The 17,340-nt window shown below is 41.8% G+C and overlaps 1 protein-coding gene across 5 annotated transcripts in view; it reads right to left on the bottom strand.

The window, feature by feature from the left end:
* Positions 1–17,340, bottom strand: part of LOC148028358 (Metallo-hydrolase/oxidoreductase superfamily protein) — a 122,297-nt gene that overhangs the window by 71,876 nt on the left and 33,081 nt on the right. For 4 of the 5 annotated variants that reach the window (XR_015692718.1, XM_087690172.1, XM_087690173.1 and 1 more), the window contains exon 2: positions 4,864–4,999. Coding sequence is in view for 4 of the 5 variants with exons in the window: in XM_087690172.1 (XP_087546298.1) it covers positions 4,864–4,999 (136 nt within the window). In the remaining variant the exon portion in view is untranslated. Of the gene's footprint in view, positions 1–4,863; positions 5,000–5,681; positions 6,499–17,340 lie in introns of all 5 variants that reach the window. The other variant, XM_087690176.1, reaches the window with a different exon arrangement.

Genomic DNA, 17,340 nt, shown 5'->3' with positions numbered 1-17,340 from the left:
GCACCACATTTACCACCACTCACCACACTTTCTACACGCTTAGGCACAGCCTCTAGGACCTCTACATACCCATTTCCGGGTGGTATACCTATAACGAAAGCTTGACCTCTCACACACACACTTTCGGATTATCACTCTAGGAGTGTATCCCAGACAACCCTCATGATCTTGGGCTCTTCCATTTTTCAGTTTCCATATGACATTCCTCACTTTTTTTCTGTGAAAAATCTGCAATTTGCTGGTCTTGAGGTTGAGGGGAGTGGCATAGGCTCTTGGCCAGGAATATCATAGAGTGTGCAAGCATATCCATGCCAATCATCCGGTCTAGTAATTTGTAGGGGTGGCTGGTTCTCGTGCATCTTTTTCCATGCTCTCTTGCTGTCCTGCCCCAAGAACATGGAATACATTTCTGTTTCTAGTCTGCTCAGGTATTCCCGCTTCTTTTTGCATACCAACCGTTTGAAGAGTGTTCGAGCATCCTTATGTGTACATATGCCAAGTGCCATCTCTCGCTGAAAGCATGCTCATGTCTCTCTGCACTCATCATCATACCAGCCATTCTATGGGGCAGCCATTAGATCTTGGCCACTGTGGTAGCCCGTTAAGGATGGCCAAACCATGTGCACTTCCCAATGCCAGTAGGTGTGTTCCATATTCTGTTCTCTCTCTATCTTGGGCTGATCTAACTAATCCCACTTCATCTAATGCAATATCTCTGAACATCTCATCACTAGTGTCAAAGAAAGCAGATTGGTTGTTTCCTGTGCGTGCATTAAAGTCTCCTGCTAGTAGAACATCCCCAATTCTCATGTATCCCATTATGTCCTCATATAGTGGTGTATACGGGGATGCCTCTTTAGGGGCAAACTTAGAGTATGCAAGGGGAAAATAGCATACGGCAATATACATGTCTCGAGTTCTGCTTGTACGTAACCTGATCCACATGTATCTTGCCTCTATATCTCTGTGTACCACTTGGACTGTATCTCGGGGCTCTTCTCTAAATAGAATTGCCACACCTCCTGATCCCCTCGTCCCTCCAGGCCGTCTAGGCTGATGGCGATATACACTTTCCCATCTATATCCATATACATCAGGTAGACGGCTGTCTTTACATTGATGTGTCTCAGTATACATAGCAATGTCTATCCCTTTGAAAATATCCTCAAAATAACCTACATCTGTCTTAAGGGAGCCATTGCAATTCCACTATGTGAACTTCAGGGTCTCATAGGCCGCACACCGTCATGCCGTCCTTTTCTCTGTGATGATGACTCTTCCATCTCTGTATACAGCCCATTTACCTGCTTTCCGTGCCTCTAGAACACGTGGCATATTTTCCCTCCTGTGGGCTAACTGGGCTGGGGTGAGGTCTTCATCTAGGTAGATCTTTTATCCTTTGAGAGCGATCCTCTTGGAGAGGAAGGCTCTCTTCTTTTCCAGATCTCCAAACTTCAAGATGAGGACTTTTATTTTTGTGTCAGCTTTCCCGACTCGCCAAGCCCCAATGATGGGTACATCTGTAGCCCCAATTTTGGTGGCAAGAGCTGTAGCATCTTCAATTGGGGAGCTTTTCTCATCTAGTCCAACCACTCTTACGTGGAGTGCACGTGCCCGTCTTTTTGCCTCTTCTTCCAAGGTGGCATTCATAACTTCCACTTTGTTGCCATGCATTCCTTTGTTCTTTTTTGCCACATCTATCCATTCTGCATTTTCTTTGACGGTATTCTCAACATTCTCCATTTTCTTTAGGGTGCCTTCCACCACACTTGCATAGGTGTGCATATCCTTTTTTTAAACATCCATTTCTTTTTGTAGTTCTGGTGTGGTTTGTGGTTCCTTTTGTGCGTCCAATTTCTTTTTGCATTCCTCTAGTTCTTCTTGTAGATTAGAGATCAATGAGTCTTTCTCTGCCATGCGTGCATCCAATGTTTGTTGCATCTCCTTTTTTAGTTCTTCCATCATTTCAACTCGAACCCGCTCTTGTATGTCCTTTTCCATTTCCTTCCTCATGGTATGTATTTCAGCACGGAGTATGGTCAACATCTCCTCATATAGTGTTTCATTAATTTTGCAGGATGTCTTCCCATATCTACTCGACCCTAGAGAGACATTCCAATCTCGGGTTTTACGCCCATAGGTTTTGTATCTCGTGTTCTTTGGCGGTGTATGAAACATTGTCTCCATGGTTGGTTTTGTGATTCCTTCATTGTCAGTTTCTTCCATCGTGACTATAGTATGCGCTATAGCATAAAACTGTTTACAGTCTGAGTAGAGTAGTAAACCAGTAACATAAACTATCACTCTAGCATGAACTGTCAGTATATCATAGGCTGTCAATGTGACTGCATCATAAGATATGACTATAGCATGAACTGTCAATGTAGCATAGAACTATCAATCTCACATAAATTGTCACTGTAGCATGAAATGTTAATGTGCGTCGGTCTGAAATCACGCAGGTCTCCAATCCACACAGCATGCAAGGTTCACATCAGTCTGAGTACATCTGCAATCTCAGTGCATTCACAGTGTCTGCATTCATGTCAGTCTGAGAGAGTATCTACAATCTGAGAGGGTGCTTGCATTCGTCATTGCTGCCACAATACATTCACAGTGCCTGCATTCATGTCAATCTGAGAGAGTGTCTGCAATCTGAGAGAGTGTCTGCATTCGTCACTGCTGCCACAGTACATTCGTCACTGCTACCACAGCACTCATTCGTCCACTGCTGCCACAGTCCGTTTGTCACAGTGCATTCGTCAAACTACATTCGTCAGACTTCATTCGTCAAAGTACACTGCTCTGCCAGATACGTGTGCTGGTGTCACGTCTGTCTTGTCTGCATCCGGCTCGTCACGCCTATTGCGTCAACATCCGTCCGTCGTGCCCGTCACACCAGCGTCACGCAGCTCACGGTCCCGTCACACCCATCTCGTCAGCGTCACACCTGCCAGCGTCACGTCCGCCGCGTCACGCCCGTCGCGCCAGCTCCATGTCGCGTCCACTTCACACTTGGGCTGATAGTGGTATCAGAGCGGCTTTCCTTCATTGCCATCTGCATCACTCGCAACCACCTTCCATGTAGCCATTGCCATTGAACCCAGAAAGACGAGAGAGAGAGAAAAGGAGACAATGTAAACGCAGAAAATCTGCGGTGTAGTATGCTGTATAAGAGTGCAGAAATACACAAGGGGCCAGAGGAAATATCTGCGTATGTCTCCGACTTGATGACCTTGATCTCCGTCAGCCCGAGCGCTGTCTGTCTCAGCCAACAGATCTCAAGATCAGAATCTGAAAATGATGAATAATAAAAGTGTGCCACGAACTGGCTATAAATAGCCAAACGATAGAAAATTCCCAGCACCAGGTCGGCTGCAATTAATGCAGCCAACTGCAGAAAACTGGCCAACTGCAGCAACCTATGCCACGTGGCACCCTGTCCGACCAGCTGATGTGGCATCCTCTGCAACTGCACTGCTGCCGCACTGCTCTGCCCACGACTGTACAGGGAATGACTCGCTAATACTCTGATCCATTGCTCTGGAAAACCCATTCTCAGCATGGTACCCTCTCAAAATCCCCAATCCACACTGTCATAAGCCTTCTCAAAATTGAGAAGCAGAACAATGAGGTCGTGTTTCCTAGATCATGCAAGGGTTATGGACTCCCAAAATGTGAAAATTTTGTCCAAGATGATGCGTTCTCAGACAGAACTAGTTTGGGTACTAACTTGTGATGCGCTCCAAAGATGATGCAGCTTGATTGCTTGGCTTGTACTAACTTGTGAAACTTGTGAAGTCAAAAAGTCAACCAATATAATGCAGAGACAAATTAGAGGGAAAGAGAATTTTAGAAACTGTATTGTGTTTCTATCAGATTTTGACATACACAGATGACAATCATGTAATAGGCTTGATACTGCATTCTTGCTTGCCATTGAAAATGAACTTTTCTCTGCCCATGACACCCCACGAGGCTTGTTGACATTTGAATGTCCTCAGGCAAGCTGTAATGCTCATCACATCCTGACTGTCCTCAAGCGAGCTGTAATGCTCATCACATGCTCTCGCGTGGCTCCACGTTTAACCTTCCAGAATCTGCTTTATCCTTACATGTGGCCTACACGTTGGCACCTTCTCTTGTCTTCTACTTTTTTGACCTGCTATGCTGAATCTCCTACCTTTTCAACACCCATTGCATTTGAGTTCTTCTTGTTCATCTTCTTCCTTCCTGTGGCCTTCCTTTCCAGCCAGTCTGCTGCATTGGAATTTGGATGTCTACTCTATTCATGTGCTATTGTGCCCTTGCCCAAAGTCTAAAAACCATCATGCCTCTGATACTCTAACAAATTTGAAAACAAGAACACCCTCAACACAAAATGATGGACAAGAGAAGCTCACAGCTCAAATTGAGGGAAAATATGTCTCTACAATATGTTGTGTACAATGTTCTCGTAAATTGAGTTGTTTCCATGATGATCATAGGAAACCACTCTAGGTGCATCAATGTGCCAATTCCCACAAGTGGGTAAAACCATGGGGAACCCAACAAAGAATATGAACATAGCCAAAATGGAGTTGGACACTATCCTAACAGAAGCTGCCATCATTGCAAAACTTCAAAATATGTCCCACTGACAACTTAAAGTAGAGAACCATGGCATAAACTGACTGGCCAGATAAATGCTATGGCTCAAAGTTCACAATGTGGTGCATGTCGTCGTTATACCCAAAGCCATAAATTAGCAAAAATTAGAAAATCTAGAATGGCTACAAACTGTGTAAACAGGCTAGTGTAATATCAGACAAAAAGGGCATTCGTTGTAATAGAGGACCTCAATTCTCATTTCAGAAATCTTACAGCATCCAAGTGAGGAACTTGATATGGTATAAACCACCGTAAGACTTGCTCCTTGAAGTTCTTCCCAACATCAATCTGGATGTACCTATGCTCTCCATCATTGTGTGCAAACTTTATTAAAAGAGATGTGTTGCACCTGCAAAAATAACCAGGGCTACATTGAAAACTGGGATAGATGAAAGGCATCCTAGATCACATTTGACAACCACACATACAATTGAGCTCCCAGCCTGCTCAAAAGATGGTAACAGAAATATAAGCATCACGTTAACAACACATTTGTGAAGACTTGCAAAGATAAAAGCCAAACAAGCAGCCCTTACTCAAAGAAATGAAATGACTCTTCCCTTGCTTATACCTCCCAAGCAGCTTGTAAAAAACTATGCTCTAGAGAGCAACCTGCCTTTCACAATAACCTTCAGTTATACAAAATGCATAATTTCTTTGTCTGAAAGCTCAGCTTACAAATCACGTGCAGCTTGGATAAACACACTGTCTAGCGTGCAGCATGCCTATTCTAATCAGCATTCAAATGGAAGTATGTCTCCTATACTTTAAAATGATTTGTTTGGCAGACTATGAAAAGATGTTTGTACAAGCACGTTCCATTTATGGATTAAGCTTAATTTTGAGGCTCAATTTACAAGGAGAAGAATAATTAACATAATGTATACTGCTATGAGGCACTATCAAAACTTTTCTGGAATCTAACTAGGAATATTTCTGACCTACACTACCTGGTTGGAAAAGAGCTTTTTTAACTTAACAGTGTCAGTGTGATCAATGCATAAAAAACCGCTATAAGTTTGGGTGTTTACTGATGGGGCATGAAAGCTTGTAGTAGTTTGAGTTTTGGAATATTCCATGACTGTCCACACCCTCCTTCAGCAGATAATTTAGCTCATGGTGCAGCCATCTGAACTCCAGCCCCTGGCAACCTGTTCACAAACTGTTGCAGCCTGCATTTGCTGCAGGTGGCATGTTTCCAGCCTATTCCCAGCACCCAGCAGCTGTTGCCATCCCTCTAGTGTTGTGTTTTCACTGTGGAGACCTGCCTTTTGCTGATGTCAGCAGTTTAGCTGGCCCTTAGCACTTTTGGAGGGCTAGGAGACTGTGTTTCCAGTTTGCAGCTCCCACCCTGATCATACACATCATTTTCAGCCTGCTGCCCCAACTGAAGGTGCTAGGTTTTCACTACAGCAGTCATTTGGAGCCTGCATTTGCTGCAGGCAGCATGTTTCCACCCTGTTCCCAGCATCCAGCAGCTGCCACCTGCACGCATTTGCTGCACATGGCATGTTTTCAGCCTATTCCCGGCATCCAGCAGCTGTTGCCATCCCTCTAGGGTTGTGTTTTCACTGAACTGGCCTGCCTTTTGCTGATGTCAGCAGTTTCAGCTGGCCCTTAGCACTTTTGGAGCACTGGGAAGCTGCATTTCCTGTTTGCAGCTGCTGTCCTGATCATAGATATCATTTTCAGCCTGCTGCCCTGACTGGATTTGTTAGGTTTTCACTACTGTATGGACTTCACATTCTGCGCTTACAGCAGCTGATCAAATTTTTTTATAGAGGCTGCCTGCTGCATTTTGGGATCCGTTCGTAGTATGACACACTCTTCATTTATATTTGGCCCATTCTACACCAAGACATGGAGGTTTGAAGTTAGTACAGTGTGTTTTCATCATTCATTTTCATTCTCTCTGATTTACTCTTTACCTTTGGGTTCTATTGTGTATCATTGTGTTTTGCCATACAGTTTGTTCTTATCTTCTTTGCTTTAGTATTTCTTTACATGGTATTAGAGCTAGGCATACTCTGACAATACCTAAACATTGATCTAAAATCTTAACATTGAAGAGAAGTAAGAACGTAGAAGGGAAGATGTCTTCATCCTCTTCATCACCAAAGTAGACTCCTTCACAACCAACAAGGCTCGAATAGGAGTGACACTCACAGCTAGCTCCTACTAAGCCTTTGACAGGAGATATGGCAAATTGGTATGCACAAACCAATCTATAAGGATCACTCGAGAAGAACATGAGATGATTCTTCAGATGTGAGAATGACTTGCAGAAAGCTCTATCAAACCTAATCTACCTCAATCAACACCTCAGCTTATGTGACAAAATGTAGGATCCTGTAAAACCGTTGGATGAGCTCCGCAATTCGCGAAGGATACACCAAATATATACCATTTTTCAATCCAATTGAACATCATCAATGAAAGGTAAACAAGTTTCTATTTCTAGTCCCTCCATTAATCCTATATTGCAGGATACTGGTGTAAGTCATCAAGAAGATCCATATCTGTTATGTAAACACAAAAAGGGGTGATTATAAGAAAAATTCAGGTAAATTTTCTTTGAGTTTTCCTTCTACAAGCAAGTTTGCTTTCAGTATTTCATCTTCACATTCACAAAGTCCACCATCAAGATTTCAATTCAAATCAATTACACCTAACTCACGAAACTTTTCCACAATATACACCTCACTTCCATCCACACCTCCATTGCAAAACCCACCCTTTCCTTCCTCTACAACAACATTTGTGCATTCACTTGTAGCACCACACATCACACCAGGGGACCATCATCCTTAGACACATCCTATTTTTCTAGGCCCTTTGCTTCTATGCAATAGGGTGGTGGAGGTGCACCAATAGCGGCATTTTATTCCCCAAACCAAGTACCCCCTAGTATCTATTTGTAAAGGTTATGCACCCAAGTGTACCCATCCCCTAGTGTTGCCCAATCAGTACCACAGTTTGTGCATATGTTCTTACCTAGTGGACCTTCTAGCTATGTTCCACTGCCTCGGCCTACAGTTGGGCAGGGACCTCAGGCTCTAGTTCCTTCTCTTTGGGCACCTTAATGGTATACCAAGCTCTATTCTTGTCTTTCCACCATACCCCTCTTATTAGACACCTCAAAGTTCACATTCCTCATCCACCTCTTCAAAAATGCATTCACTGACAAGACTCATTTCAACGAGTCTAACTCATAGTCATAGGTGATGGTCATTTTTGGAGTTGAGCATTGTAGGGACAATAGCTTCTTGTCATACCATGACCCATTTCATGTGACTATATAGTCAAAAGTGGTGGCAATTCCTGCCCATTCCTTGTCCCCAGTCCCCATCCCATTTTGCATCCCAATGGTAAGGTGCATGATAAAGAGTAAGAATTTACCTGATTCTTTTGGTTCAATGCTATTCTATGTGCTGCTTATGTTTTGAACAAGTGTCCCACAAGAGACTTGGGCACCATCACTACTTATGAGGCATATACTAGCTCCCTTCCATCTCTCTACAAAGACTTTTGGTTGACTAGCATATGCTCATGTACATTCTCAGAGAGGCATAAGTTATGTGATAAGGTTGTTCGTTGCATATATATTGGGCATAGTAATGAAAGCAAAGTGTATCTATCATTAGAAGTATTATTACCCTTTCATTACATGTTTATTGTGTATATTAATGAAAGCAAAGGATATGTATCATCAGAACTATTATTGCCCTTGTTAACCACTTTCTTCAAGAGGTACATCAATTGGACATGAAGATAGCATTTTCACAACCTCCAAGATTTGAGATCAAAGGCTTGGAGTAGAAAGTTTGTCGTCTTGAGAAGGCTTTGTATGGTTTTTAAAGTAGGCTCCATGGGCTTGGTATGCTTACATACTGTGAAGATATGCTAGGGTTTGCACTGAGAAGACACAGCATGTACAACCAAGATAGAAACACAAAGACTCAGATAGAGACAAGCAAAACTCAAACCCTAAACGCTAAATGCAAAACACAAAAACTCAAAACTCAAACATAGAGACAAACACAGAGAGAAGAAACTCTGAAGTGAATGAATGCTATAAATGAATGTAAGACTATACAGAATGCCCAAGGGCAAAGCAATGGAGTGTCCGAGATGACATCCACCGGAGATGAATCCCAAGTGTAGTGACCACTAGTCCAAGATGAGAGAGTGCTGAATAATGAAGGGTAGTAGGCTGGTCACCAAAACGCAGCACTCAAATGCTGAAATCTAGAGACAGAGAATTATAAGGTGACAACAGGAGAGGTGTTTGCTAATGTAGACAGCCTGCTCGACAGCAAAAACGCAGGTATTACAGCAATCGCTTGGTGGGAGAGATGACAACAACCTATCGCCTTGCACCAGATGTTGAAAACGCATGTTGATCAAGTGCTATGATGTCGCAGCAGATGGAGACCTCCAAACTACAGGGTGATGGCTGAAAACACGCCGCCTAGGGCTAGATAGTGATGGGCTACAAGTGGTGATGGCTAGGCAACAAATGGTAGGTGGTTGATGGCTGAAATCTACATGGTGGAGTAAGAAACTTGCACAAAAGAATGAGGTTGAACGGTGGACAGCCTCTCTATTTATAGATGTTGAAGGGTGCCCCAAAAAATCAAGGTTTTGGGGGACCATTGAAACTCTCTCAAACCACATACCAAGTTTGCATTTTTCATTAACTAAGTGTGTTTTGGGGCTGTCTAAAGATGCTAATCAACTATAAAGTGTGTTTTAGCTCAATACCCCCTCTTAGGCCCAAAAGTAAGCCTAAAAGGTATAGAAACAGGAAACGGCCAAAATGGTCCCCCTGGCACGCCAAAACGCCGTCCCTGGCACAAATCCGCCCCAAACTACAAAACGTTGCCTGCCCGGTTTCGGACAGGGAAGGCAACAAGTGGCATGCCACTTACCCGATTGGCTCCTGCCCCTGCACCTAGTTTCACTCCCGCCTACACGTTTTGCTCCTCTAGCCTATCCAACGTTTGGTCTGCTGCCCCCATCCGGTTTGCTCCAGCCTCCAAAGTCCCCTGGTCTGCTCCCACTACCTGTAGCTACCAGCACCATCACCTCCTCATCTCTCTTCCTTGTTCTCCAACTTGTCACTTCATTCTTCCTTCTTCCTCTATGTGACATTAATGTGACATTAAAAGTGATATTTAATGTCATATTAAGGTCATAAATATGGAATGTGACATTAAAAGTGACATTTAATGTCACATTAAGGTAAATCTAGGGGAACATGCACGAGAATGACCGTCCGGGCTCTTGGGCGCCCGAACGGGGTTAAGGGGAGCCTAGAGAGTAAGGGAGTCCAGGAATAGTAGGACTTCAGGAAGTTGACGGCTGGCAAAAGAATCCGGGTAGGTGGCCAGCACTTATCTAGGCGTGGTTGGGAGGAGAAGTGCTCGTGTTTTTTCATCGTTTTGGTGGTTCTGACTCTCCGCCATCTATCATTGGTATCAGAGCCGTGAGGATTCCTGGAGGTCTTCAATGGAAGGACAGTGACGAATTTGCCCGCAATCTGTTCAGGCGAAAGTTCGATGGACCAGACGTGACGTGACTCGTCACGAAAAGTAATTGCTGGAGTCGTTGGTCATAAGAGACGTCGATAATAATCAACGGGTCGCGTGAGAAACGAAAGCCAAAAGCGCCCCGTCCCGTCGCGTGAGAATCGACGGGCCGTGAAGGAAAATAAAAGGGGAGAAACGCCACGTCACGTAAGTGACATTTCTTTTGGGAGAAACGATTAAAGTAAAGCAAAAAAGAAACGGGGGCCTCGTTTCTGGTCCGTCGACTAGCGAAAGGCAAAAAGGGGATTCCGTTTCTGGTCAACGCCTGCACAATGAACCAGCGCGAGACAACATGATTCCGTTTCTGGTCAACAAAAGATGAGGCGTCAGCTGCATCAGTCGTGAGGCAAAACGTGATCTGATGGTGCTCAACGGAGGCAAAATGTGTCACGATTGCTGTGCGTGAGACAACTGCTGTGAGACAGACAGAAAATACACGACTGAAGCCACTGTCTGCCATTAAAAATCAGGGAAGTACTTTACTTGTATGCAAAATTCTTATTTTTGCTTTCCAATTCCAGTGTATTAATGGCAGAAAAAGGGAAAGAAAGGGTAATGGAAAGTTCTAGTTCCGGGGATCAACCTATGGTAGATCCCCATGAACCAGACATACAAGAAGAACAATGGGAAGAATTTTTTGCCACGCGAGAGCAATTCGATGATCTTACTGCTCGTGTGCAAACTCAGGGGGTTCAAATGGAATTTTTAACTCAAACACTTACTGAAATAAAATCTCAGTTAACTTTATTGTTAGAAAGAGATAAAAATAAGATAGAAATCTCAGATGTCCCATCTTCATCGAAAGATTTAGATGTGACTATGCGAGATCCTAAGGAACCCCAAACTTACCATAAATTGAGGGATAATCCAGTTCTAAAAGATATGAAACCACCTCAACTTTACGGGGAGGAAAAAGATAGGAATAAAGACACAATTTTTAATTTCCTCCAAAAATGGGAAGATTTATATAAATTGAAAAATACCCCACCACATCTCCAAGCACTGGAGGCTAGTTTAACTTTGGGGCCCAAAGCATATAAGTGGTGGCGAACTTTAAAGGAGGCAAATAAAATACCTGAAACTTGGGCTCAATTTGAATCCGTCTTTTTAAAAGAATTTCTTCCTGAAAATGAAATGGAAAGAAATTGGGAAGATTGGGATTATGTCAGACAAAAGGGACGACACCTACTGACATATCTGGAGGAATATCGTGAGATAATCCTCAAACTAGAAGGAATTGATGAATTCCAAAAAACAAGAGGATTCATTAGGGGACTGGATAAAGCCTGTAAAAAGGAAGTAAAACGGAGTTTACCTAAGACGCTTGAAGTGGCAATTAAATTTGCATTAATTTATGAAGATAGTACGCGTCCAGGTACACTCACTAGTCTCACTGATACGGAGCCCAAGTCTAAGGAATTGGAAACCTCAAAATTTGTGGGCAAATTTAAAAGAAAAATGCCATTTTTCAAGGGTAGAAAACAACTTTTTGAAAAGAAACCATATATGAGGCCAAAGTTAAGTCCTGATGACTTTGATAAGGCCAAAAAAGAAAAGTTGTGTTTTAATTGCCTATCCCCTAACCATGTTGCTTGGAATTGCCCTCAAAAGAAAAAGGGGGAAGACAAAGGAAAGGACAAGGGCAAGGGAAAAGAAAAACAAATCCATGTAGTGCAGACCTTAGAATTAACGGGCCATGAAAGATATAAATCTTTAGAGGTCTTGCACATGGATGTACAACATAAGTGTTGTATGTCAACTTCTATGTGGCAGCCTACTTTTGGGCCACATGATTTACTTAGAGTACATGGATTGATAGCTGGGAAACGGGTTAGAGTCATGATTGATGACTCTGCCACACATAATTTTATAAATTATGCACTTGTCAAAAAATTGAAACTTCCCCAACAAAACAGTGAGCACCAATATGTTGTTCGTATGATGCAAGGCCAAGACAATAAAATATGGGATACAATGGTATCCAATTTGGAAATCGAGATTCAAGGATATAAAGATAAGCTTGATTTCCAAATAATGAACATGGAAAGAGCTGATATTGCTCTAGGGAGGGAGTGGCTATGGGGATTGGAACCATCCTTAAAACGTAGCTATCACCATAATACACTGGAATTTGAAAGGGATGGTAAGACTTTTGTCATTCAAGGTGAACATGAAGTATCTGATAATCCTTTGCTGTGTTCTACTGAAGTTCAGAAGCTGATAAAGAAGGAAATTTGTGAGGTATATATGCTATGGTCTCTTCCTGTACAGAATACTTTTACTTTCTGTAATATAAAGCAACAATTTTCTTATGTTTGTGAGTTGAATGTTAATAATGAATTGAACAGTTTGTTAGATGATTTTAAAGATGTGTTTCCTTCGGATTTACCAAGTGGCCTTCCACCAGATAGGGGTGATATAAATCACCCAATTGATATAAATAAGGATATACACCCAATTTCAAAACCACCGTATAGGTTAAGTGAAACACAGCATCAAGAAGTTGAAAGACAAATTAAGGATTACCTGGATAAAGGGTTTATTCAACCCAGTAATTCACCTTGGGCTTTACCAATTTTATTGGTAAAGAAAAAAGATAGTTCTATGCGACTTTGTGTTGACTATAGAGCACTTAATAAAATAACGGTGAAGAATAAATTTCCTATGCCCAGAATGGAAGATCTTTTTGATCAATTACAAGGGGCAAAATTCTTCACAAAGATAGATTTAAGATCAGGCTATCACCAAATAAGAATTAAGGCACAAGATGTTTCCAAGACGGCATTTCGTACTAGATACGGGCATTATGATTTTTTGGTGATGCCTTTTGGCCTCACTAATGCACCAGCTACCTTTATGAAGCTGATGAATAGTGTTTTACGGCCCTATCTAGGACATTTTGTAGTAGTCTTTTTGGATGATATCTTGATCTTTAGTAAATCAAGAGAAAAACATTTGGAACACTTACAATTAGTATTCCAACTGTTAAGAACACATTCCCTTTATGCGAAGAAAACTAAATGTGAATTCTTTGCACAAGAGGTCAAATATCTAGGGCATATAATCTCGAAAGAGGGAATCAACATGGATCCAGAAAAAGTAAGGGCAATTATTGAATGGCCACCTCCAAGGAACCTGGAAGAGCTGCAGATCTTCCTAGGTTTATCTAGATTTTATCGTAGATTCATTCGAGATTATGCCAAAATAGCTGTTCCAATGACAGACCAACTTAAAGGGAAAGGGAAAAGTTTTAATTGGGGAACAGATCAAAATGAAAGTTTTCAAAAACTTAAGGTAGCTATTGCTACAGCTCCAGTATTATTAATAGTGGATCCCAATAAACCATTTGTGGTTGAAGCTAATGCCAGTGATAAGGCAATAAAGGTAGCTATTGCTACAGCTCCAGTATTATTAATAGTGGATCCCAATAAACCATTTGTGGTTGAAGCTGATGCCAGTGATAAGGCAATAGGCGCGGTCTTATTACAAGAAGGTCGACCAGTTGCTTTTGAAAGCAAGAAATTAGATCGTGCAAAACAGAATTATTCTGTTTATGAGAGGGAGTTGTATGCAATAGTACATGCAATGAAGAAATGGAGGCACTATTTGTATGGTGCCAAACTTTTAATTTTATCGGATCATGAAAGCATTAAGTGGCTTAATGATCAACCAGATTTACACGGGTGTAAAGCCAGATGGGCCGAACTCCTCCAAGAGTTCGACTATGAGATAAGATATAGAAAAGGAAAGTATAATATAGTAGCTGATGCACTCAGCAGAATGCCCATCATTAATGAATTGAGTTTTACTCAGTTCACTTCCAACTTGCTTGAATCTTTAAAAGGGAAATGCCAGGTTGATCCGGCATATTCCAACATATGGGAAGCAATAAAAAATGGGGATCCAACTGAAAGAGCTTCTACTGAGGAAGGAATATCTGAGGATGTTCAACAAGGAAATGGAGCATCAGGGGTTGCTCAAACTGGATTCAAGTGGAAGAATTTTACCATTGATAATGGTTATTTACTCTACAAGGGTAGGGTATGTGTCCCGAAAGATATAGAAATAAGGCGCCAGATACTCTTTGAGTGTCATGATACCCCTAGTGCGGGACATCCAGGAGTTAATAAGACTTATAGTCTTATTAAAAGGCAGTTCTATTGGCCTGGAATGAATAAGGACGTCCTTGACTATGTGGTCAAATGTAATAAATGCCAGGTTAATAAAGCTGAAAAATTAAAAATGGGAGGACTTCTCCATCCATTAGAAATTCCTTCGGGAAAATGGGAGAGTATCTCCATGGACTTTATTGTTGCTCTACCTAGAACACAGAGGGGACACGACTCTGTGTGGGTAATTGTGGATAGGTTAACCAAAATGGCTAGATTTATTCCAACTTCAACTGATGTTAAAACACCAGAATTGGCTAGATTGTTCGTAGAGAACATATACCGATTGTATGGCCTTCCGGCAAATATAGTTTCTGATCGGGATAGAAAATTTGATAGCCATTTTTGGCGTGCGGTATTTAGGAAATTGGATACTAAACTTAACATGAGTACGGCGGATCACCCGCAAACAGATGGGCAAACTGAAAGGGTTAACCAAATTCTTGAAGTTATGCTTAGGGCATATGTAAGTAAAAGGCAAACTAATTGGGAAGAGTATTTACCGATAGCAGAGTTTGCATATAACAGTGCCAAGCACTCTTCCACTGGATATAGTCCATTTATGTTAATGTATGGGTTTCAGCCCAGAGCTCCTTTTGCAGTAGGACTGCATAAAGAAAAGGTTCAGGCAGCTAAAGATTTTTTGGAGGATATGAATAGTATGTTAAAATTTGCTCAAGAAAATATTAAAAAAGCTCAAAATCGAGCTAGAGCATATGCAGATCCTCACCGAAGAGACATCTCCTTTAAAGAAGGAGAATTGGACTATCTTAAGGTGCCTGAACAAACTAAAACTATGAAAAGGGGACATTGTCCAAAGCTTTCACCAAGGTATTGTGGTCCTTTCATAATACTTAAAAGGGTGGGAGAATTGGCTTACAAGCTCCAACTACCTGCTGGTAGTAAAATACATCCAGTTTTTCATGTAAGTAAATTAAGGAAGAAGCTAGGCGATTTGGATAATCTAATCTTAAATGATGATATTGAGGAGTTATTCTATGACCAATCTAATCCACATGAACCAGAAAAAATATTAAATGTTCGTAATAGGCGAACGAGGAATACTATTTATCAAGAATGTTTGGTTAAGTGGAAAGATTGTTCAGAAGAAAGCTCAACATGGGAGCGAGTAAGTACTTTAAAGAAAAGGTTTCCCGATTTACAGTTAGACCTTCCAAGTATCGTTTTCGAGGACGAAACCGATTCTTAAGGGGAAGGAAATGTGACATTAATGTGACATTAAAAGTGATATTTAATGTCATATTAAGGTCATAAATATGGAATGTGACATTAAAAGTGACATTTAATGTCACATTAAGGTAAATCTAGGGGAACATGCACGAGAATGACCGTCCGGGCTCTTGGGCGCCCGAACGGGGTTAAGGGGAGCCTAGAGAGTAAGGGAGTCCAGGCATAGTAGGACTTCAGGAAGTTGACGGCTGGCAAAAGAATCCGGGTAGGTGGCCAGCACTTATCTAGGCGTGGTTGGGAGGAGAAGTGCTCGTGCTTTTTCATCGTTTTGGTGGTTCTGACTCTCCGTCATCTATCACTCTACTTTCCTCCTCTCTCTCTTCTCCATTCTTCTCCTATTCTCTTCTTCCTTCTCCCTTCTCTCGTTTTCCCTTCTCTCTTCTAAGTTCTAAGTTCTCAATTTCTCCTTCATTGTTGAGCCTTCTCCCTTCTCTGGAGTCTCTTCGCAGGAACCAGTCCTTTAGGCTTTTCTTTAACCGTTTTTATTTCAGTTTTTTAGCCTAAAATGGCTTCTTCTTCCTGCCCCGTTCGTCGTACTAGTGGTCAAGAAAGAAGGTCCGAGGATTGGTCATGGTGGGAAGAAGTAAATGTTGACCACCCATTGAGTGGTGGAGGATCTCAACCATGGGCTTGCAAGCTTTGCCCATACAAGCGAATTGGTGGAGCAAACAAAGTAATCCGTTGAACAAAGCATTTCTATTTCAAATTTTTATTGATTTTAAATTTTCAAAGTTTCTTAAATATTGGAATATGGAATACCAATTGCCACTTGTTTCATCTTATGCATAATTAATTCCGAGCTCATTTCCTACATGAGCCAAATTCAGAGGTACAGTTTTGTCCTAATGTGACCTTGGAGAAGCAAAGGGATCTTCGTGACCATGTAGCAATTCAACAAGCTTATATTGCATCTAGACCACGACGTGTTGCAGTTAACCCTGCAACTTTTGTAACACCATCCCCATCAAATGTGTCTAGAGCAGGATCAGTATTAGGAAGTGCTACCTCCACACCTACTGCAAGCATTGCATCGCCCATGGCATCAACAGCACCACATGTTACACATAGATAGAGCACACTTGATACTAGTTGGAATCCCAAGAAGAAGGAAGAGATGGATACATCAGTGACACATTTTTTCTATCCTGACCACATTCAGTTTCATGCAACCAGATCAAAGTATTTTAAATTGATGTGCAAGAAGATTAGTGAGTATGGCCCTTCGTATGTACCTCCATCATCAAAGACCTTGCACACCACTTTATTCGATAAGGAAAAGTGCCTTATTGAGCAAGCAACAATGACTAGAAAGAGCCTATGGGCTAAAAATGGATTTCGTTGATTGCCAATGGTTGGAGTGGCATACGCAAGCAATCCATTCATAGCATGGTTGCTTATTCTCATGGGGAAATGTATTTCATATCTTCACATGATGCCTCGAGGACAGAGAAGTCAATAGATGTACTTACAACAAAGGGGGTTATAAGTACTGAGATTATTGGCCCAAAGCATATTGTGGGATTTGTTGCAGATGGAGAACTCGCAAATAGGGCAGCATGTGCTATTATCCAAGGATATTATCCGCATATCACAATTTCATATTGTATGGCTCATTGCTTGAATAACCTACTAAAGGATATTGGTAACCTGTCATAGAGCAAGGAGCTCAAATGGTTAGC

Source organism: Lygodium microphyllum, chromosome 12 (genome assembly GCF_053477565.2).
Source record: "Lygodium microphyllum isolate KBCC chromosome 12, Lygodium_microphyllum_v1.1.10, whole genome shotgun sequence".
Taxonomy (NCBI): Eukaryota; Viridiplantae; Streptophyta; class Polypodiopsida; order Schizaeales; family Lygodiaceae; genus Lygodium; species Lygodium microphyllum.
The sequence above is the reverse complement of the archived record's forward strand: the minus strand, read 5'-3'. Positions and strand labels throughout refer to the sequence as shown.